This window comes from Cavia porcellus, unplaced genomic scaffold (genome assembly GCF_034190915.1).
Source record: "Cavia porcellus strain 051 isolate PalLab524CR breed Dunkin Hartley unplaced genomic scaffold, mCavPor4.1 scaffold_21, whole genome shotgun sequence".
In the NCBI taxonomy this organism is placed as follows: Eukaryota; Metazoa; Chordata; class Mammalia; order Rodentia; family Caviidae; genus Cavia; species Cavia porcellus.
In genome coordinates, this window is record NW_026947504.1 from 17,328,686 (window position 1) to 17,349,939 (window position 21,254).

General features: G+C 54.9%; 1 protein-coding gene across 10 annotated transcripts in view; it reads left to right on the top strand.

Moving 5' to 3' along the window:
* The window catches only part of Tcof1 (treacle ribosome biogenesis factor 1), a 37,684-nt gene that overhangs the window by 13,071 nt on the left and 3,359 nt on the right, over window positions 1–21,254 (top strand). The window contains exons 6-25 of one of the 10 annotated variants that reach the window (XM_063232380.1): window positions 328–401; window positions 2,255–2,470; window positions 3,782–4,000; window positions 4,115–4,342; window positions 4,442–4,669; window positions 5,090–5,305; window positions 5,440–5,682; window positions 5,777–5,992; window positions 8,396–8,542; window positions 8,725–8,886; window positions 9,023–9,232; window positions 9,332–9,559; window positions 9,654–9,851; window positions 11,046–11,171; window positions 15,639–15,825; window positions 16,920–17,038; window positions 18,335–18,403; window positions 18,625–18,871; window positions 19,392–19,477; window positions 20,278–20,415. In XM_063232380.1, the coding sequence (XP_063088450.1) occupies window positions 328–401; window positions 2,255–2,470; window positions 3,782–4,000; window positions 4,115–4,342; window positions 4,442–4,669; window positions 5,090–5,305; window positions 5,440–5,682; window positions 5,777–5,992; window positions 8,396–8,542; window positions 8,725–8,886; window positions 9,023–9,232; window positions 9,332–9,559; window positions 9,654–9,851; window positions 11,046–11,171; window positions 15,639–15,825; window positions 16,920–17,038; window positions 18,335–18,403; window positions 18,625–18,871; window positions 19,392–19,477; window positions 20,278–20,286 (3,428 nt within the window). In that variant the 3' untranslated portion in view covers window positions 20,287–20,415. Of the gene's footprint in view, window positions 1–327; window positions 402–2,254; window positions 2,471–3,781; window positions 4,001–4,114; window positions 4,343–4,441; window positions 4,670–5,089; window positions 5,306–5,439; window positions 5,683–5,776; window positions 5,993–8,395; window positions 8,543–8,724; window positions 8,887–9,022; window positions 9,233–9,331; window positions 9,560–9,653; window positions 9,852–11,045; window positions 11,172–15,638; window positions 15,826–16,919; window positions 17,039–18,334; window positions 18,404–18,624; window positions 18,872–19,391; window positions 19,478–20,264; window positions 20,440–21,254 lie in introns of those variants that run through there. The other 9 variants (XM_063232382.1, XM_063232376.1, XM_063232377.1 and 6 more) reach the window with 9 other exon arrangements.

Sequence of the window (21,254 nt, forward strand, 5' to 3'; positions counted from 1 at the left end):
CCATGCCTGGCCTGTGCATTCATTTCTTGTGTAAAATGGGCATTTGCCCTCCTGCCTCTGTGGACCTGATAGTGGAGAGTTTATAAACTGCCAGTTGCTGGTGTGTGTTTCTGGAGTCCTATTCTAGCCCTTCCAGGGCCTCAGATGTGTAGGAAATAGGGGTGACGAGCGTTCCCATCTCAGCTGAGGGCTTCTGGAGAGGATAAACCCACAGCCTCATGCAGGCAAGGAGCAAATGCTTAGCACCGGATGTGACAGTCGCTGGCCCTGGAGAGGGGCGAGGGAGTTTGGGAAAAGTATACTTCAGTCCTCTGTGTTCACCCTCAGGGACCGTGTCAGCTGACCAGGTGGACAACTCCAGCAAGGACAGCTCCAGCTCCAGCGATGAAACAGATGTGGAGGTAATTGACACCTGTCCTCAAGAGTTACTTTCTCCAAGCCTGTCACTCTAAGAGCCTGGTGGTGCTCAGACACCAGTGGGTCCAGATTCATGCAGCGACTTCACCAAAGGCTGGGAAGGCTGTGGTCGGGTGGGGGGTGGGGGTGACAAGTCCAGTGCTACTCAGAATGGCCAGGGTTGTGGGAGACACAGGGCAAGGCCTCCTAGAGCACAGTGGGGGCCAAGAGGACAGTCCAAAGGAAAAGTTGCAGGAGCAAAGGCCTGCACAGAGGTGTAGCTGTCACGTGTGGTCAGGATGATGCTGCTGAGTGGATTCTGAACCCACAGCTGAGTGGTAGCCTTAACAGTAGGCCAGGACTGGTCAGGCTGCTCAGGGTGTGGCCTTGTGTCTTCTCTGAACTTTGACTTGGGAGAGGTCCCCACAGGTCATTTCTTACATATCGACTAAGTGCTAGACCTCAGGAGCACACTGCTGGGGTGGGGGTGGGGTGGGGGTGGAGAATCCTGCCTCCATGCATAAGGAAGGGCTTTTAGCTAGTTTTACTATGTGAGGGATGGTTACTGTAAAGGGACAGTGAGGAGCAGAGGGACAGCAGTAGCACCCCCAACTCTGATGCGGAGGCACGGGCACAGGGGCAGAGACAGATGCACATCATGTTTCTGAGGAACAAAGATGTGCAGTTTTATGGCCGAGAGGGAAAATGATATAAGAAGGGCTCACAAGTAGACAGGCTATATCTACTGCCCCTCCTGGAGTTCTGCATAGAAGTCTGAGTTTTATTCTGCAGACAGTGTGAAGCCATGCAGGTTTCAGGCACAGAGGGAAGATGGCCTGATTTATGTTTTGCAAAGATGGTTGGCAGTGACCTGGATTGAAGGGCAGTACAGACAATAAAAGCAGCAGGAACAGTTTGGGGGTTGCACATTGAGGTACTAGTGGCAGAAGTGCATGTGACAGGGATCGAAGTGTCCAGTATAAAAGTTTTTTCTGAAAGACCGAAACAGGAAGGAAAGTCAGGGATGGATTGACCTGGTGCCCAAAGTACTGTCACCTCCCCAGTAACCTTGGAAGGTAGAGACCACCCATCTATCGCAGGCCCAGCTGTGTGCAGCTCCCCACCTTGCACCCTCACCAAAGGTGGAGCCCACCGTGAGGAGGCACCTGGCTGCCATCCCTTCAGGCCTTGAGAAGGAAGCCACTTCTGCCCCTTGGAAACCAACGCTAGGTGCAGCTTCTCAGGCAGTGAGGAGACGTGGGTGAGAGCAGTGCCGTGGGTCAGATGTGTCCAATGGAGCACGGAGGAGATGCACCTTGGGAAAGTACTTTTAGAAGTCAAAGGGAAGACCAGACATGGTGGCACACACCTCAGCACTCGGGAGGCTGAGGCAGGAGGGTCTCTGTGAGTTCAAGGCCAGCCTAAACTGCATAGTGAAACCCTGTCTCTAATAGACAAAAAGAGAGAAAGGTCAAAGGGAAAGCTCACAGAAGAAAGGAATGTTCCCATGATATCTCAGCAAGCCAGTGGTGGGCTAGGCTGCTGACCTCAGGATGCCACATGGTCAGCCTGTTTAGTTGAAGGGGCAAAGCAAGTGCTCCTGACTGAGAGTGTCCCTTTCAGATCAGATTGCGCCCTGTGGGGGCCAAGTGTGGTAACAGAGAGCCAGGGGTTCAAGCTGGGGCCTCTGCATTGACCTGAGCCATTCGTACCTCTCTGGAAAATAGGTGTAAAGCTAGTGTCACATCTCAGGGTGCTGTTTGAGAATGAAGTGCTGTCAGGAGAGGGCCATGAACTGTGGCCTTCCACCCTACAGGAGACAGTTGTTACCGTTTTCTGATTTCATCCCTCGTTCCAGGTCAAGTCCTCAGGGAAAGCAGCCCAGGTCAGGCCCTCACCTGCCCCTGCCAAGGAGTCTTCAGCAAATAAGGTGGCCCCAAGCCCTAGGAAAGTCGGGGGCTTGGTACCCCAAGCCGGAGGAGGTGCGCTCACCCCAGCTGGGAGTGCCAAAGTGCTGAAAGAGGATCCAGGGAACAGCAAGGAGTCTGAGAGTGAGGAAGAGCCCCCCAGCCAGGTGAGCCCCACTTGCCATGGCCAGGTGCTGGCTGAGCCACTGCGCTGTGAGCACCTCTGCTAGAGAGGCCACCGTGGAGCTTGGTGAGAGAGGAGAGAAAGGACACAGGGCTGGCGGCTACAGCGCCTTCTGGGTCATCACATATAGCCTAGGACAGCCGGTTCCTGGGGTGGGCTCTGTGTCTCAATCCGTCATGACCCTTCCATTTGCCTTGGTGTCTCTGCCTGCTAACGGAGCTGCTATTCTCATCCCAGTTAGTACTGCTGGTCCTCTGGCTTCTCAAACCATACCAGACACTGAGCCGGCAAACACTGTGAGCTAACGGAATCAGACTGGGTGTGGTGGGGCTCGCCTGTAATCCCCACTCAGGGGACCCTGAGGCAGGGAGATCACTGTGGGTTCAAGGCCAGCCTGAACTACTAGTCTCATTCTCTGTAGCCCAGGCTGGCCTCAGACTCAGGGTGATCCTCATGCCTCAGCCTCTCAAGTGCTGGGATTACAGGTGAGTGCCACCACACCCAGCTTAGTTAAAGGAATCTTCATCTCCCTCTGCCTACTGATCTTTTTGCCTGGGCAGCAGCCTGGCCTGTTCCCCAAGGCCCTTGGTTCATCCCAAGGACAAGCCATAGGGCCTGGGAAACGGTTGGAATGGGAACAGGGAAGGGCAAGAGTGAGGAGGAATGGGCATAGGATGGGCAGGGGCGGCCTCAGGAGGGGACCCCAGGATGTAGATGTGCAGCCGAAGAGACAGGATGCCTGCCGTGGGGCCACCTTTGGAAGGTTGTCCCAGCAGGGAGCACAGCAGATTCCCCGAGGAGGGAGCAGGGTGAGAATGGTGACATTCTGAGGACTCAGTCCCTGCCCTGCCCTAACCCAGCTCTGAATGGTTTTGCTGGGTGATGAATTTGTGAGGCAGTCACTTTCCAGGAGCCAAAGTTGGAGCTTTGGCTGAAAATTTGGATTCTACGTGATTCAAAAATTTGAAAAGTAGCAAGCCAAGCAAAGGCTGTCTAGTGTCCAAGCCTTGCACACGGGGAGCTTCCTGAAGGATTGGAGCTGCTGTCTTCTGGGGAAGGATGCATGGCCCAGGATGCCTGGCCAGGAGCTTTCTGGGAAGGGGCCTGAACCAAAGCTCCAAGGCATACGGAGCCTGAGAGCAGCAGGGAGAGCGAGGGGGCGAAAAGCACCAGCAAGGTGCTCTGGCCAGAGGCAGGGCGAGAGGAGCCCCGTTAGGGCCTCTGGGCTTCAACCCAAAGGTGTCACCCGAGGGACTTCTGAAGAAGGAAAGCAAACTGCCCCTTCTTTCTCTAGGTGAAGGTGTCTGAGAAAATCCTCCCAGTTAGAGCTGCCTCAGCCTCTACCAAGGGGACCCCTGGCAAAGGGGCCACATGTGCACTCCCTGGGAAGGTGGGGCCCGTAACTGGGCAAGCCAAGGTGGGGAGGCCTGAGCAGGAGCAGGACTCAGGGAGCAGCAGCGAGGAGGAGTCTCACAGTGAGGTGGAGATGCCGGCTGCCACGACTGCACCTCAGGTGAGTTGAGATCAAGACCTCTGCCACCTTCTCAAGGTGGAGTGTCACTGGCCTGACTGGGTCTCTGTCTGCACACACCTATCTGGTTCCCCCTCTGTCCTTCTTTCACTCAAGGCGAAGTCTGCAGGGAAGACCTCTCAGGTGAGAGCTGCCACAGCCCCTGCCAAGGAGTCCCCCAGGAAGGGCGCCCCTCCAGCATGCCCTGGGAAAGCAGGGCCTGCAGCCACCCAGACCCAGGTGGGGAGGCAGGCGGAGGACTCAGTCAGCAGCAGCAGCAGCGAGGAGTCAGACAGTGACACGGAGACACCAGCACCCCAGGCCCCAGTGGCAAAGCCTGTCCAGGTGAGGCTGGAGGCCACCATGCCCTGCCTAGAAAGGCCCCTGTGGGCTCATCCCTCCCCTCTGGGTACCTCCTCCTGATCTCACCTTTGTCACTGCCAGCTGAAGCCCTTGGGGAAGACTCCTCAGGTGAGAGCTGCCCCAGCCCCTGCCAAGGAGTCCCCCAGGAAGGGCGTCCCTCCGGCACCCCCTGCGAAGACAGGACCTGCGGCCACCCAGGCCCAGATGGGGAAGCGGAAGAGGGATTCAGACAGCAGCAGCAGCAGCGAGGAGTCGGACAGTGACGGGGAAACACCGGCACCCCGGATTCCAGCCACCAGCCCTGCCCAGGTGAGCTGGAGACCACCAGGCCCTGTCTGGAAAGGGCTGCTGTGGGCTCACCCTTGCCCCAGTCTTGCCCTTTGTCCCTCCCAGGGAAAGCCCTTGGGGGAAGCCCACAGGTCAGACCTGCCTCCACTGCCTGGGCTGCCAGGGAAGGGTACCAACCCCGTGTTCCCCAGAAAGACAGGGCCCAGATAGGGAGGTTGGAGGAGCACTCAGCAGGGAGGAGGAGTCAGAGTGAAGGGGAGGCATCCCCAGGGGTGACCCTGTGAGACCCTCCCTGCAAGGTCCCTTTCCTCTTAGCACTGGGAGCTTCATATGGCCTGCTGGCCTCTGTGTGCCCCTTGCACTCTACTTGCTGTCTTGGTTTTTGCCTCTGTACCCACACACCTGGGGCTCCCTCTCCTAATCCTGTGCATCTCACTTCAGGCAAAGCCCTCAGGGAAGAACCTCCAAGTCAGACCAGCCTCAGCCCCCACCAAGGAGCCGCTGGGGAAAGGGGCTGCTCCTAAGCCCCCTCAAAAGTCAGCACCTGTAGCTATTCAAGTCAAGACTGAAATGTCCAAGGAAGACTCAGACAGCAGCGACAGCGACGAGTCATCTGACAGTGAGGAGGAGGCACCAGCAGCCGCTCCTGCGGCTCAGGTGAGGCCTGGAACAGGAGGATGCCTGTGGACCCCAGCCCGGAGCTGGGCTGCTTGGTCAGATGTGGGTTCTGCTGGTGGGAAACACAGCACTGGACCTCCTCCCTAGAACAGACAGTAGCTGTGTCCCCACAGGAAAAACCAGCTCTGAAAACACCTCAGGCCAAGGCTTCTCCCAGAAAAAGCGCCCTCCTCACCCCAACATCTGCCAAGGGCCCGCCAGTACGGGTGGGTACCCCAGCCCCCTGGAAAGCAGGTACAATGACTTCTGCACCAGCACCCGCTCTGCCTCCGGGCACGCAGAGGCCAGAGAATGATTCTTTGAGCAGTGAGGAGTCAGAGGCTGAGGGGGCCACGCCTGCAGCAGCAGTGGCACAGGTAAGATTTCGTCTGCCTGCCCATCCTCAGGGCAGGCCCCACGGGCTCGCTGGGCCCCTGTGAGACGCTTCTCCCTCTCCCACTTATCATTCAGACAAAGCAGCAAGCTGCCTCAGCACCCACCAAGGGGCCCGCAGGGCAGGGGGTTACCCCAGCGCCCCCTGGGAAGACAAGGCCCACCATCGCAGCACCTGCTGGAAAGGCGAGACCTACTGTCACCCATGTCAGAGCCGAGGCTCATGAAAGCTCTGAGAGCAGTGAGGAGGATTCTGATGACAGTGAAGCGGCAGCAGTCATGACCCCACCACAGGTGAGACCTAGGAGGCACCAGCCCTGACCACCCACCTCTGGGCTCAGCAGGACTGGCCATGGTGGTGTTGGGCAGCCTCCTCTGAGCCTCACTTCCCCATTTCCCTCCACATCTCCTCTGCCCAGCAGACCTCTGGCATCTCCTGTGTGACCCTGAGCTCCCCCATAGATGCTGGTGTTTTCCATAGATCCTACTGTGTCACCTCTCTGCTGGATGCTGACCTTCTCATGGGTGCCCCTAGAAGGAGTGTGGACATGTGCACAGGTTTTGCAGCAGGGCGAGGCTAGGTTGTAGTAGAGAATGTGCCAGGCAGCAAGACGAGCTCGTAGCTAAGGGTTTTCAGGAAAATGGCATCGAAGTCGAGCGCTGCAAGTCACATGGCAAAGTAGAAAGTGAGTGTTCCAGGCAGAGAAAACGCCAGTGAAAAGGCTGGGAGGGGGGAGCACCTGATGGGTGACACCACAAGCAGTGCGTCTGGTGGGGTCATACCTCATGGGAGCAGGGCCAGTGACAGCAGTTGCAGCCAGTGTCCCAGTTCCACATCCGAGCAAGTGGCACCATCCGGGTACTCCCTCACGGCCGAGGGTGTGGGCGGGGCCTCACCGGCAGCCTCCAGCAGGGCCTGCAGCTGGGAGCCTTGTTCTGTCACCTGAGGGTGGGCCACACTTCACAGCAGAAGCAAGAGTCAGGCCTCCCAGCCCAGAAGAGCAGTGAAGAGTGAAGATAGCGTGCTGCCTACACTCACCCGCCCCCTGTTGATTATTTTTAATTGTTGCTCTTGTTTTTTTCAATAACCACTCAGAACTTAGTCATTTCTTTCTTTCCTGTACCAGAGTGTACATTTCTGGAGGCTGTTTTGGCCCCTCTTGTTGACTTGTGGCTCCCAGGTTCCTGGGGCCAGGTTCTGGACCGTGCTGGCCCTCCCAGAGCCTCGGCCCCGGGGTCTCCTCTCCTTCACTCTGACTGCTGCCACGCATCCGGACCCAGGGCTTCACGGCTCAGCTGTCCTTGTGCACATCACTTAGCTCTGTCTTCCCACCTGAGCCTCCCGCCCAAACTGTGAAGTGGGCGTTTTATTTTTGTTCTTTGAGCCATAGGTTATTTAGAAGTGGGTTGTTTAATTTCCAATATGTAGGATTACCCAGGTTTCTTTCTGTTGTGGATTGCTAATTTAATCTTCTGTGGTTGGAGATCTTTTGTATGACTTCAGTCTTTCTCTGTATTGAGAATTGTTGGGACAAGGTGGGTTTTGTGTCTTCTGTTTTGTTTTCTCACATCTGCATGAGAGGTAGACTCTGCAATGGGCGTGCACCCCAGAGACGTTTCCTTTCTGAAATCCAAATCTGCTTTTCACTTCGTCTTGTTCCAGGAGGAATGCTGGAGGCTGGGGGTGCCTTTTTTTTTTTTTGGTCTTTTTGAAACACGGTCTCACTCTGCACTTCAGGCTGGCCTGAGTTCACTTTGTAACCCAGGCTGGTCTTGAACTCACCACGATCCTCCTGCCTCAACCTACCGAGTGCTGGGATTACAGGCATGTGTCACCATGCCTGGCTGGGGGAGCTTTCTGACCCTGACCAGAGGCCGTCTCTGAGTGAGGCAAGGCCTTGAGATGCTTGGATCCCTCCGTCTGTTTCCCATCAGCAGGGCTTGTTCTCACTCCTGAGGATGTTACTCTGGAAATGTCCCTCTTAGTCATTCCCGTCTCTCTAGATCTGTATTTGTTGCAGACCCTGACAGGCATTGTGGAAATCCAGGATATCATTTTAAGATTCAGTTAAGCTGAAGAAAACGTCACAGCAGTGGCTTTGTGTTTGGGTCTGTTATCTTTTTTTTCGTACTAGGGATTGAACTTGCGACCTCATGCTTGCCAAGCAGGCACTTGTGCCGCTGAGCTAAACCCTTGCACCCTGGGTTTGTTATCTTTCGTGTCTGGCTCCCACTTCTTGGACTAAGGTGGCAGTTCAAGCTGTAGCTCAGCATTCCACCCAACAGGGAGGGAAAAAGAGATATGTTTCTTACCTACCTTTTATGACACTCAGTTTACATTTCATTAGCCAGAATTTAATAACATGGTGACCTAGCTGAAAAAGCGCCTAGAAAACAACTTTGTTCTAGATGTCTTTATGCTTATCTAGCAAAGTACTTACTAAAATGAGCCTGAATGTTTAATGTGAGCCAGGCACTATGTTAAGCACCAGATCTCCTATTTAATCCTCACCATATCTCTATAGATGGGCCTTGTTTATTATCCCTATTTTATAGGAGAGAAAACTGAGTCCCAGTAATATCCAGTGATTTATTCCAGCCACATGGATGTGATGGAGACAGATCTAAGCCCTGCATCTTGTTCCAGAGCAGCAGTCCTGGCTCACAGCATTGCTGCATGTTCCTCTCTCCTTCCAGGTGAAAGCCTCAGGGAAAACCCCTCAGGCCAAAGCTAGCCCAGCTTCCACCACAGCATCTGCAGTCAAAGGGGCAGCATCAGCTCCTGGGAAACTGGTCACTCCGGTTGCTCAAGGCAAACGCGGACCCATGGCCAAGGCAAGTGGGGTAAGAAGCCACAGAAGTGTTGGAGATCGAGGTAGAAAGGAGGACCCAGCAGCGGCCTCAGCCTGGACCCGTGCCCTGCCTGGCTGGGGCCGCCTCCTCGCTGTCGCACCACGGTGAAAGCTTAGCCTGGAAGGAGCTGTGCTTTCCACTTCCTCCCCCAATACCACTGCCTCCCAATCCAGGGGAAGTCACCAGTGAGAGCCCCCCAGAACGGTGCCATCCCAGCAAGGGGCCAGGCATCTGTGTCAGCGGTAGAGAAGGCAGTGACTGCGGCAGCCCAGGCTGAGAAGGACTCAGAGAGCAGCGAGGAGTCCTCAGAGAGCGAGGAAAAGGTGCCAGCCCAGGTAGGGCCAGCAGCAGCCCTGTGCTATGCCTCTGCCGGGGTCCACTGTGTACTGAGCCTCCGCCCTCACGGGCACAGCTTCATCACCCGCCTTCTCCTCCTACACGCCATCTCTCAGATTCTTCCTCTCTCTCAAGGTGAAGCCCACAGGAAAGACCCCTGCCTCAGCTCCTGCCAAGGAGCCCCCCAGGAAGGGCGCCCCACCTGCACCCATTGGGAAGACGGTGCCTACAGCCACCCAGGTGGGGAGGCAGGAGGAGAACTCAGTCAGCAGCAGCAGCAGCGAGGAGTCAGACAGTGACACAGAGACACCAGCGCCCCAGGCCCCAACGACAAACCCTGCCCAGGTGAGGCTGGAGGCCACCAGGCTCTATCTAGAAAGGCCTCCTATGGGTTTGTCCTTCCCCTCTGGGTGCCTCCCCTGATCTCGCCTTTATCACTGCCAGCTGAAGCCCTTGGGGAAGACTCCTCAGGTGAGAGCTGCCCCAGCCCCTGGCAAGGAGTCTCCCAGGAAGGGCGCCCCTCCGGCACCTCCTGCGAAGACAGGACTTGCAGCCACCCAGGCCCAGGTAGGGAGGCAGGAAGAGGACTCGGACAGCAGCAGCAGCAGCGAGGAGTCAGACAGTGACGGGGAAACACCGGCACCCCGGATTCCAGCCACCAGCCCTGCCCAGGTGAGGCTGGAGACCACCAGGCTGGAAAGGGCTCCTGTGGGCTCACCCTTGCCCTCTTGGTGCCTCCTCCTGATCTCTCCTTTGTCACTGCCAGCTGAAGCCCTCAGGGAAGACTCCTCAGGTGAAAGCTGCCCCAACCCCTGCCAAGGAGTCCCCCAGGAAGGGCGTCCCTCCGGCACCCCTTGGAAAGACAGGACATGTGGGAGGAGTCAAGCAGGAGGACTCAGACAGCAGCAGCGGTGAAGAGTCGGACAGTGACCGGGAGACATTGGCACCCCAGACTCCAGCCCAGGTGAGACCTGCCAAGCCTGCTAGCCACTGACACAAACTTAGGTACAACTTGAGTTGAAGTGCAGTGAGAAAGAAAGAGCAGATTTAGGCTCTGACTCAAGGATTGTTAGGTGCAGCCTGCTCTAAACACCTTACCCCTTGGCACGCCTGTAAGTACCAGGGCCTCCAGACATACACAGATATACGGTTCCCAAGGAAGGCTAAGCCAGCTAGTCCCACCAAGGCTGTTAGCCCGAGCCTCAGGCGAGAGTCATAAAGAAGCTTCTTGAGGGGCTTGTAGTTCTCCCTGAATCCCAGGAGCCATGAGTCCTGGGTCCTCACCTAGGTAGTTGCTGCTCCCCAGAGAGGACCTGTCCAGCTTTAGTGTGAAGCCTGAGCTCTGGGGCTTGGGAGAGAAGGAATGAGAAACCAGCTGGGGACAGTGTGCTTCTCTCGAAATGCATGGAGACCACGGATGGCTGTGTCCTGCAAAGAAATTTCAGGGTGACAGACTTGAGTTAGGGCTCAGGCTAGGATAGAAATGATCGACCCAGGGCCAGTGGGGAGGTGGCAGCAGATGGCAACTAGCACTGAACCTTGGTGTCGGAAGAGCTAGCGGGGAAGTAGCCTCTAGGGCAAACTGGAGGGACAGTCTCTGTCAGTTTTGGCCAATCATGACCTTGTAGAAGTATATCCTTGTGGCCAAATCTGTTTCTTAAAAGAATCAGGAAGTCTCCCCAGCGGGCCACACTGCACCCCTGAGATTTCTGTTTTCTCTATGGGTGAAATAAGCACCAAGGACTTAAGTTAAATCTCCTACCCCTGACCTTTGTCTTTGCTGCAAACTGTTGGACATGAAGGACATTGGCTCTTGGACAATGAAAGCCACCAGGCTAGGTGGCAAGGAGGCATGCAGCCTGCAGAAGCTTCTGCATGGCACCCACAGTTAGCTGGGAGTGTTAGTGCCAGGTGTAAACTGTGGCAGGACCACTGAGCCCTGGTACAGCCTTGTCCCAGGCTACGGTACCTCTTCTTCAGACCCCAGGCCATCAGCACCGTGTCCCCAGCCTTCTGCTGGGTCTGAGTCATACATGCTTCAGAGTCAGAGTCTGTTCTGGAAGGTAGATGAGCAGGGTAGAGGTTTGTGTTTCCAGGGCCTTGGGGTATGCCAGACCAGCTGTCCCCACCCAGCTGATACCAATGTGTGCTGATTCAGGTCCTTTCTCTGCAGAAAAACATTACCTCAAAAACTGCCAGAAGCAGCACCGTGACCCCAGCTCCCCCAGAGAAGAACCCTGAGGGGTCCTCGGAGAGCAGTGACGAGGAGCTGCCCCCCAGCCAGGTAGGCTGCACCTTGTCCCTGCAGGCACAGCAGGCAAGGTACTGGGCTGGGGGACAGGGCAGATCTTCCCAGGGGGAAACCTTCACCATCTTCACATAGCACTTGACAGCTTCAGGAAGCCCTCGAGGCCAGAGCATAGTTACCTGAGGCTTCAGAGCCTGGTAAGGAGAGGGTAGGGGGCAGTCGCAGCCAGCTCCATCCCCACCAGCTCTGTGACTCTGGACAGAGACCTTCTGACCCTTGCGAGGTTCTGTCTCAGATGTGAGACAAGGCAGTGAGGGTGCCCCAGTCGACAGGTCAGAATTGAGGCCCTAGGAGTTATTTCCTCCAGTGCTCTTGAAGAGGCTGGGAAAGGCACAGACAGTACCCTCTGACCCCCTGTATCTCCTCATTTCCTGTCTGGAACCAGGAGCCTTCCCTGGAAAACGGTCAGAGTCTCAAGGGCCTTGCCCAAGCCCCTGTCTAGCCCAAGCACCTGGGGCAGCTTTGCCTGTGCTGCTGCACCCACTCCTTTCCAGAGCAGGCCCTGGCAGGCAAAACCAAGCCCCCTCCTGTCTGACATCAGTGCGAGGAGCCAGCTGGCATGCTTCTTTGGAGCAGGTAGCACTGCCCTCTGCCCTCCCCTAGCCCCACACCCTTAGAAGCTCCTGCCAGCCTCCCCAGCAATGCTGGGGTCCTGCAGCCCCAACACCAGTGGCACCACTGCCATCTCCTTTCTGTGTTGTGTGCCACATTCTTGTCCATCCATCCATCATGTCCAGGCAAGGCTCCTTATTCACCTCCAGTGTTGGGGTGCTCACTGCTCACCTTTTTCTTAAAAGGAAGGATTATAAAAGCAATGATGAACAACTGACCTAACATCATTGATCCCTCCCCGAATGCCAGGCACTGTTCAGTGTGGCGTTTCGTTACTATGTGTCAGTCCTGTGTCCTCGAGGACACAGGAAGGAGCCTCGGAGAAGTCAGGCCCTGCCTTGCCTCTAAATGAGGGCCATCCACCCTTACCTGCACCCAACACCCCTCCTCTAGCTGCCTCTCCCTCGCTGGGGAAACAGAGGCCCCTCCTCGAGGGCTCCAGGTTTCCAGGAGGGAAGGGCTGCTTTGCTGTGCTCTGCGGAGGCGGGCTAACATAATTAAAATGAACATCCTGCTTGAACTGAACCGTTTAACTGGTACATTAGTCCTGAAGATTCTGGCGTTCCTTTTAAAAAAGCCCAAAAGAAAAATCTGGCAGTTAGTGTATTCCCTGCAGGGAGATTCAGGGAATATGGGTGCAACCCGGGGGCCTGCAGCCACCCGAAGGGCTTCAGCGCCTCAGTCCGCTGTTCACTAATTGGGTCCGATGCATTGCCATGTACTTATCCTAGCACATCTCTGTTGACAAGGTTGCTCAGTTTTTCTTAGTAGCCCTCCAGTGGTGAGTAGGGGCTAGATGGCAAATTGGGGAGGCCAAGCCCCAGGCTTTGAGGCAGGGAAGGTGACTGGCTTGATTCCCAGGCCCCCACAGCAGGCCCTGTTGTACAGAGCATAAACCTTGCACCAGGGTCTGTACGGCCTGCAGTAGTCCCAAGTTAGACAAAAAGAGTACGTGCGTGAAGCTCGGTTGGTTTGTTCATTATGTACACATGTATCATGTCATAAACCGTAAATTACGTAGTTTTTACCTGCCATATGAAAATTCATTTTTTTAAGTGTCCCTTCTATCAAAGTGCCAAAGCAAAAGATAAAATTAAGTTAAAAATTAAAACATCCCTGTTCTTAAAGTTTCGGATGAGTCAGAAAAAAAAGAAAACCTCTAAGAAACTTAGGTTAAGATATTAGGGCTTGTGTAGTTAGTTCTAGAAGGAGCTTCTGCCTGATCCTGGCAATGGTTTGTTGGTCATGCTGAGTGAGGTTGCTTGCCCCTCTGCAACTCGATGTTCTCATCCCCTTGTGTGAGACTCCCTGGAGTTTATAAGTTGTAAAACTCACTGGCTGCTGAATCCCCAAAATAGATTCTGCACTCTCGCAGGATCTGTTAACCGATCCCCAAGAGGTATTTTTGAACTTTTTCAAGGTGCTAGGGAATGAACCTGGAGCTTCATGCATGAAAGGCAAGCATCTACTACTGAGCTGCATCCCCACCCCTTCAATTTGTTTTAAATTTGAGAGAGAGGCGCTCACTGAATTGCCCAGTTAGGCTCAAACTCGTAACCCGCTGCCTCAGCCTCTGGAGCAGCTGGGACTACAGGTGTGCGCCGTCACCCCCTGCTGTGTGCTCAGCTCCACTGGAATTAGACGACAAATAGAGAGCCCTCTGGGTCCTAGATGCTCAGACCTACAGAGGAGGTATGGCCAAGGGCTCAAGCAGGGGCAGTTCCACTGTTTGGCTGCCAGTCAGCTTCTCCAGCCATCACCCAAGTGCTCCTTTGCCATTTCCCCTATCAGTAGCCTTTCAAAGGTGGGAAGCAGGCTTGGGAAGCACAGGAACTTGGCCGCATAGGGCAGTTCTGGGAACAAATGAGTCTCCCCCACATGCTGTGGCAGCACAGCCCACTTTTCTGAATTCTGCAGACCTGATTGTTGCCTTCTTGCTGTGTACAGCAGCTCCGCTGTGGGCCCCGAGCCCCAGCCCGCCCTCCGCATCCGGGCCCTGTACCGCCACCCTCCCCCGGCCCACGGCTGGGATAGCGTGGCGTGGGCAGCAGAGCTAGGAGGAGGCTTTTGCTGCTGAGCTGCTTTTAACATCCCAAGACGCTATTGTTTGCCTCGGTGGGTTCGTTGCCTCTCTTGGTCCCCGACAATCTGTTCCTCTGTCTTCTCACATATATATAGATCCCCTCCCTCCACTGCAAGCCTGCTCCCACTTTCCATCCTTCTCTTTTGCATCACGTGGGAAGGGAGGCTCTGGAAGTGGCAGATCAGAGCAGTGGTGGGGGAGGCTATTTGGCAGGGTAGGAAGGGACTGGGCCCAGCAGACTTTCAAACTCAGGAGGGCATCTTTTCGTTTCATTTTGACTTTCCCCTGCACCCTGGAGGTGGACAGCATGTTGTGGCACCCAGCTCCTGCTGCAGACCTTCCTGCCCCTGTCCCTTTCCTCCCCCTATCCCAGCATCAAGAAGCTCTTTTTGCCCCAAATCTCCTACTGGCCAGAGCAGGATTAGACCCTAAACCAGCGCTGACATTGGAAAAATGCTTCCTGGAAAGCCGCCATCACCAGCTCCCTGGCTCGTGGCCTCACTGGCCGAGCACTTTGAGAAGGAAGTGGAAGCAGAGTGCCCTGGTGTGCAGACGCCCTCTCGGGGCCACGGCGCTGGGCCCGGCTGGCCAGTTCCGGGGTGCTGCCGCCGCTGCCTGCATTTCCTGCAGCTGTCCCACTGGGAAGTGTGAAGCAGCCCCACATCCCTCACAGCCTCTACACACCTCCCCTATTCTTTCCCTAGCACCCCTGGTTTGAAGCTGCAGTCAGACCTATTGTTTCATCAACCAGGTTTCAGTGTTCAGCTTTACATGATAAGGTCTCGTTTTCACCTTTTTCTTTTAAGGACAACTACAATATAGTATCACATCTTAGAGACTCACCTACCTAGCAGTGTCCCCATTTCCCCAGTTTTTCATGAATGGTACTTTTTTTTTTTTTTCGAAATCACAACGTCATACTTGGCAGGCATGCACTTAGGCCACTGAACTAAATCCTCAGGCCTTATAAATGGTGCTGTTTATATTTGATCCATTCAAATAGAGTCCAACCGAGTACAGTAGTGCACACCTATAATTCTAGCACTTGGGAGGCTGAGGCAGGAATACTGCCATGAATTTAAGGCCAGCTTGAACCATATAGTGAAACCCTGCCTCAAAAAAGACCATAAGTCCGAGTGAGGGTTACATTGAGATATTCATCTCCTAATTCTTAAATCTGTTCCATCTTCTTCCTTTCTCCCCATTTTCCTCATGTAGTTCATATGTTGCGGACACTGGGTTATTCAAGCTGGTGGCTGCATCAGAGGTTCCAGGTGGGGCAGCCAGGCTGTATGCTTTTCCAGGGGACTGGTACATGGATCATGGCCAGGCCACTGTGGGAATACTTTTTAGCATGCTCCCCTCAATAGTTAGGCACCTCTGAAGTCAGCCAGAGGAGAAAAGACTAAGTGGACAGTTGGCTCTGGCCTCACTTCTCGTGGTTGGTGTGTTATGGGCTCCTCTCTGTCCTCTGTGGACTTGTTTCCCACCTGACCTCGGGAGCTGACTGCCACCCTCAGGCTCACCGTGAGACTTAGGTGAATTCCTGTGAACTGTGAGGTGCTGTGCTAAGTTACGGAGATACATAGGGCAGCAGCAGGCCAGGAAAACCCTGGGCAGAGGAATGGCCTCCAACTCCCTGGCTGCCCCTGAGCTCCTTGTAAAACCCCGCCCCATCCCCATCTTGCCCTTCCCCTGGCCAAACCTTTAATCACTTGGGGGGATGTGTTTTGTTTTTGTTTTTCAAGGTGATTAAACCCCCTCTGATTTTTGTCGACCCTAATCGTAGTCCAGCTGGCCCGGCTGTGACCCCCGCACAAGCCCAGGCTGCAAGTGCCCCAAGGAAGGCCCGGGCCCCCAGCAGCACTGCTGGGAGCTCCTCCTCCGAGAGCGAGGATGAGGATGTGATCCCCGCCACGCAGTCCTCTGCACCTGGTGAGCATGGCCTGGCTGGGAGGAGCAGTCGGCACCACCGCCCACTGAGGACAGGACTCTGACCCATTAGCAAACCACTGGTCAAGAGGGCTTGGGGCCAGGTGTCTGGGCCCTGTGCTGTCACCAACGAGGGACTGACTCAGGCTTGTGATTTGGAAAGATTTGTTCCCAAGGCTTCTGTGTTCTGGCTCCGACCAGCAAGGATGCCTGAACAGATAGGAGCTCCATAACAAGTGACTGGCCGGAGCGGGCGGGCCAGATGGGGGGACTTCCCCTCCCTGGTAGCAGGTAAACAGGGACACTGCAGTGAGGGACTCCGTTGGCAGAACCCCAGCCGGATCTGGGGTTCCCTTGCCTTCTAAGAATCTTAGTTCTGTAATAATAGCACCAGAAAATGGTTAATATTACTATCCTGTATGCTACAACGAGGAAACATTATCTAATCCTAGTAATTAAGAAATAAGGTTAGCACAAAAGGAAAAATATGACGTATAACCCTGCTGCCCACGTTGTTACTGCTATAGTCCCCCCTGCTAACTTCACTGAAGTCCACCGTGCACCAGAGCTAGACCACATTGAGCACGGAGCTTAGTCATCCTGGGGTGGACTGAGACATTGTGGTGGGGTTTTATCATCCCATAGTTAGACTGGGATTCCTGCAGGCTACAAAGTAGCACACTGTTCATTCAGCCACTTCTGCACTGGGGAAAGGGAAGAGTCTTGTTTTGGGCTGTGAGAAGCAGCTGTGCAGCGAGCACCCGCCAAAGGCCAGAGTCTGTGCAGATGCCCCAGCTGGGATGTCCCAGCTGATACTCCTGAGAGACCGTTTTAACTGCACGGGGTGTCTGACACCATGTTCTAGCACACTGCTCAAGAGTAGTGTCCTGACCAGTAGAGAGGAAAGGGAATGGGGAGCAGGCCTGGGGCCACTGATCTTTGTCAAATAACACAGTGACAATCCTTGCCTGGCAGGCTTGGGTAGGGAAGCGAACAAGCTCCTCACTGCAAATGCTGGGAGCTCAGTGGTAGGTCCCCAGAAAAGGCTAGGGGCTTCTGGGCGTCTATGCCCTGATACGGCTGCACCCTCATTTCAGCTGTTAGAACAGATGCAACTATGCCCACTACCTCCACAAGGACAGCCCCCAGAGCCAGCGCCAGCGAGGAGTCCAGTCGGGCATCAGAAGACAAGAAACAGGAGGTGGCAGCCTCTCAGGTATCTGGGACAAGGGAGGGCTGTGCGGCCAGTGGGCACAGGCCCCCCACGCTCTCGCCACATCGTGCCTGGGGCATGCCCAGCCCCCAGGTCTCAGCTTGTCAAGAAGAGTGTCCAGGCAGACCCAGCTATGTCTTGAGTCCCTTGTCAAGCTTTCCGGCATGGGGAGCTTTGTCATTTTCTTCTTCCAGTTTTGAATGTCATGAACAGAAGTTGTCCTTTTTTAATATTTTAGAATCACTGTAACATTCTCCCCAGCTTCCCTGATTTTCAGTACATTGTTATTTGGCTCTTGCCTGAATCTGAAAACTCGATCGGTAAGGTTCGTGGTCAGAGTACAGATGCTAAAACAGCACATGGCCCCACCTGAGGGCAGTGGCTTGGCCAGAATTGGGCAGGGCCAGAACCCGGGTATCCTGGCTCCCGTCCCATCGAGAAGGAACCCACTGCATAGTAGCCTACCCGTCCGAGAGGGCAGGAGAGAGCTATGATGCACTGGGGAGCTGAGCACCACCAGCTGCAGCCAAAAGAGCTTCTGGGAGCGTGGGTGCTGCGTGGGGGCCAGGCAGTGGTCATTGTTTACAAAGTCCTGTATCCCTCGCTGCTTGGCCAGCAGATCATGCTGAGCATCTGTCCAGCCTAGCTCCTGGGGCTGTAGCAGGAAGGAGACAAGGAGGGTCACTGTCCTCGTGGATGTCAGAGAAGGAAACAGAATATAACCTAGAGAATAATGGAGTGACCTGCCTTAGGAAGGATAGTCAGCGAAGACCTCCTCAAGGAGGGGAGAGGTACACAGCTTCCAGGACCCTCTGGAGGCGCATGTGGGGTAAGGAGAACCGAGAAGAGCTCAGGTCCTGGCTCAGTAGGCACAAGGCCAGGCTATAACAGGGCCACAGGAAACCAGATGCTCTCAGCGAGGCTCATGACCAGTTCCGTCCTAAATTCGCTCTCCCTAACTGCTGCTAGGTATAGGAAATAGGAGTATACTCAGGGAACCCCAAGAAGCTGCAGATTGAGTGGTGGACCTCCTGAGGTTCTTGAGCTGCTTCTCTGCCTTTGGCCAGAGCTAATTCTGTGCTCTTTAAGAACAAGGTGATTTATTCATAGCCTGTAGCCTGGCACCCATCTCTCTGCCTACAGGGTGACATCACCCGTTCCCCGCTCAGTCCCCGGCTCCAGCCCGTGACTTGCCCTGCTGGGTTCTTTCTTACCCCAGCCAGACGGGATCTAACCAGGCGTGGCATAGATGGCATCTGAGAATAGAAGGGTCTCAAGGCTGCCTCTCATTGTCCACAGGTGACAAGGAAGAACCCAGCTTCCCTCCCACTGACACAGGCTGCCCTGAAGGTCCTGGCCCAGAAAGAGGTGAGCATGGGGAATCAGGACCAGACCTGCCCAGCTCTGTTTTTGCGTCCCTGGCTCTCAGTGGCACAGTGTGTAAGGAGTGATGGTACCCGAGAGCTACGGGAAGGGTGATATGGGACCCTGCGTGTGGCATGCATAGAGTGCCCAGCCCTGTAGCTGTGCTCAGCAAGCACCAGCCCTCTTCACCTGACCTTTCCTTCTTTCTCTTTTCACCAAACCAGGCTGGCAGTGCTGCAGGAACACTGCCTGTGACGCAGCCTCAGAGCACCGCTGTCCAGGCCAGAGTGGCCAACAAGCTCAGACAGACCAAGCTGTCTGAAGGCCAGCAGAACACAGCCATTCCCTCGGGCTGCCCCAAAGCTGAAGCCCCTGGAAGCTCGGATGATAGTGAGGACAGCAGTGACGACTCTTCAGAGAATGAGGAGGATGCTGAGGGACCTCAGAAGGCCAAGTCAGACCCCAGGCTGGGTGAGGGTGCCAAGAGGGCTGGGCCCGGGGGCAGGAGTGGGGAGAGGGTGTGGCCTACAGAGCCCTAGACCCTGGCCTCAGGGTCCAGCTTGATCTGAGACCTTGACCACATTATCGTTCACTGGGCCTCAGTTTACCTACCTATACAATTCTATGAGGAAGTTTGTCCAGATGATTTCAAAGACCTAACTTAGCTGTTGGACAACTGGCAGCTTTCTGGTGTGAGGTTCCCTTAGTGATTCTCAAATCCCAGGACTGTGTGCTTCAGCCATAGGGAAAGCAGGTAGGTGTGAGTAGGGCTTCAGAAATTAAAAGCAAAAGCTGTGGCAGTCACGTGTCTCACCTAGAATGCTGTGAACAGTGCTGATGTGCAAGGAGCAACGAACAGTCTTGGGTGGGATGTTGGTGCACGTAGAGAGACCAAGGTATCCCAGCCCCTCCTGGGGGGCTTTGCCCTGCCTGACTGACAGGGGCCACAGGGGTCACCTAACAGGATAACAGGATACCTTTGCTTCTCCAGCAGGTCCACCCCTCTCCAAGAGGGAGACCTTGGTGGAGGAGACCACGGCAGAGTCCAGTGAGGATGAGGTGGTGGCACCCTCCCAGGTAAGTGCCAGGGTGGGGTTTAGGGTGTAGTCTAAGGCCCAGGGCTTCCTTGAGATCATGGGACCGGGCCCCTTCCTGGAGCCCTGGGCAAGGTCCTGCCATGAGGCAGCAGCTGAGGCCTGGCCAGCAAAAGAGAGGCCCCCGGGCCAAGCATTGTGGTGCTGGGGTCACAGTGATTTAAGGACGGCATGGGCCACATAGCAAAGTCAAAGACGACCTGAAATGCCTAGTAAGACCTTGTCTCAAATAGCCAAAAAATAAAGAATATAGCCCAGCATCTCCTGCCCTGATTCCCTCCTCAACACGGAGCCACAGGTAGTCAGCCCCTGGGGTTTGGAGAGGATTTACCTGAGTTCTAGGTGGTACCCAGACAAAACATCTATAAGCAGGCTTGGTGCCACAAGCCTGTAATCCCAGCTCTTAAGAGATCTGAGCCAAGAGTATCACAAGTTCAAATCCTACCTGGCTAATTTAGCAAGATAAAAATAGTGATTGAGCTGTAGCTCAGTGTAGAACCTACCCTGGGTTCAAGCCTGTGGTACTGCAGAGTTAATCAGTACATAACAACTGATAGTGATTTTCTATTTGCATTAAATGTACCTATCTAAAATTTATATTAGTTAAAATAGTTCAAGAAGTGTGTGCCAGAGTAGAAGGACACTCTTGTCCTCAGTGCTCACCCACGATGCTCAGAACAAGCCTGGCCGGAGGTCCTACGCAGCTTCGTCCCAGCATGCTCAGGGGCCAGGGGTGGGCTCGCAGCCTCTTTTACACTGGGCTTCTTCAGTCTCTCCTCTCAGGTTATGTGACACCTGGGCTAACCATGGCTAATAACCAGGCTTCAAAAGCCACTGCTGGACGAGAGTCGAACCCCACAATTTCCTCTGCTTCAAGAACTAAAGACCCAGCTGGAAAGCCAGCAGCAGAGTCCCAGCCAGCAGGCATCATGTCTCCTAAACCAGGTGAGTCACGGTTCCCTTCTGACGTTGCCACCAGCATGGTCCTCTTTGGCCCCAGTGCCTTCGCGATTGAGGGCTGTGCACCTGCAGGAGCACCTCCAAGTACAGATGAGAGCCGGTGAAGCTGTAGGGTGACGTCTGCCCTAAAGGAAGCCATGTCTTTTGTCTCTGTTGTCTTTTTCCCTGCAAATGGACTTGCGATGTGGGTGTAGGAACTCAGTAAGAACCCTGTCTGGGGTCAGCATGTGGTCCCAGGGCTGCCTTGCCTCACTCTGAACCTGGACAAGCCTCTGGCTCCCCTGGCCTCCCGCATCCTAACCAAGTAAGGCAGCAGCGACACCTCCCCGCCCCTACAGGGAGTCACACATAGAACGCAGGCACGTGGCCTCGGACAGGAGGACCTGGGGCTGCTGTCAGTCAGACTCAGCATGTGGCTCTCCTGGCTCCTCCTTAAGGTGGAAACTTTCAGGTACAAACCACTGAGCCCCCTTGAGAGCCAGTATCAGTTCTGCACCCATACTGACTGCCCAGACCAGGGCAGAGACCTGGCCCAGTCACCCGGGAAGGGAGAGACAGAGATGTGATGGGGCCCGTCCTCGGGGCTTCTGGCTGAGCTCCCCTGTGCTGGGTTAGAAGCAGGCGTTGCTCACTTTCTTCCCCAGTGTTCTCTTTGTGAGAGGCGGGTGCAACCAGGAGACATTTTAGAGGGGGCTGTAGAAGGTTTTTTTTACACATGCAGTCAGCACATAATTATCAAAGGCAAGCAGAGGCGTGGAAAATTCTAAACAAAGGCTGCACCAGAAGTCACTCTGGCAGGC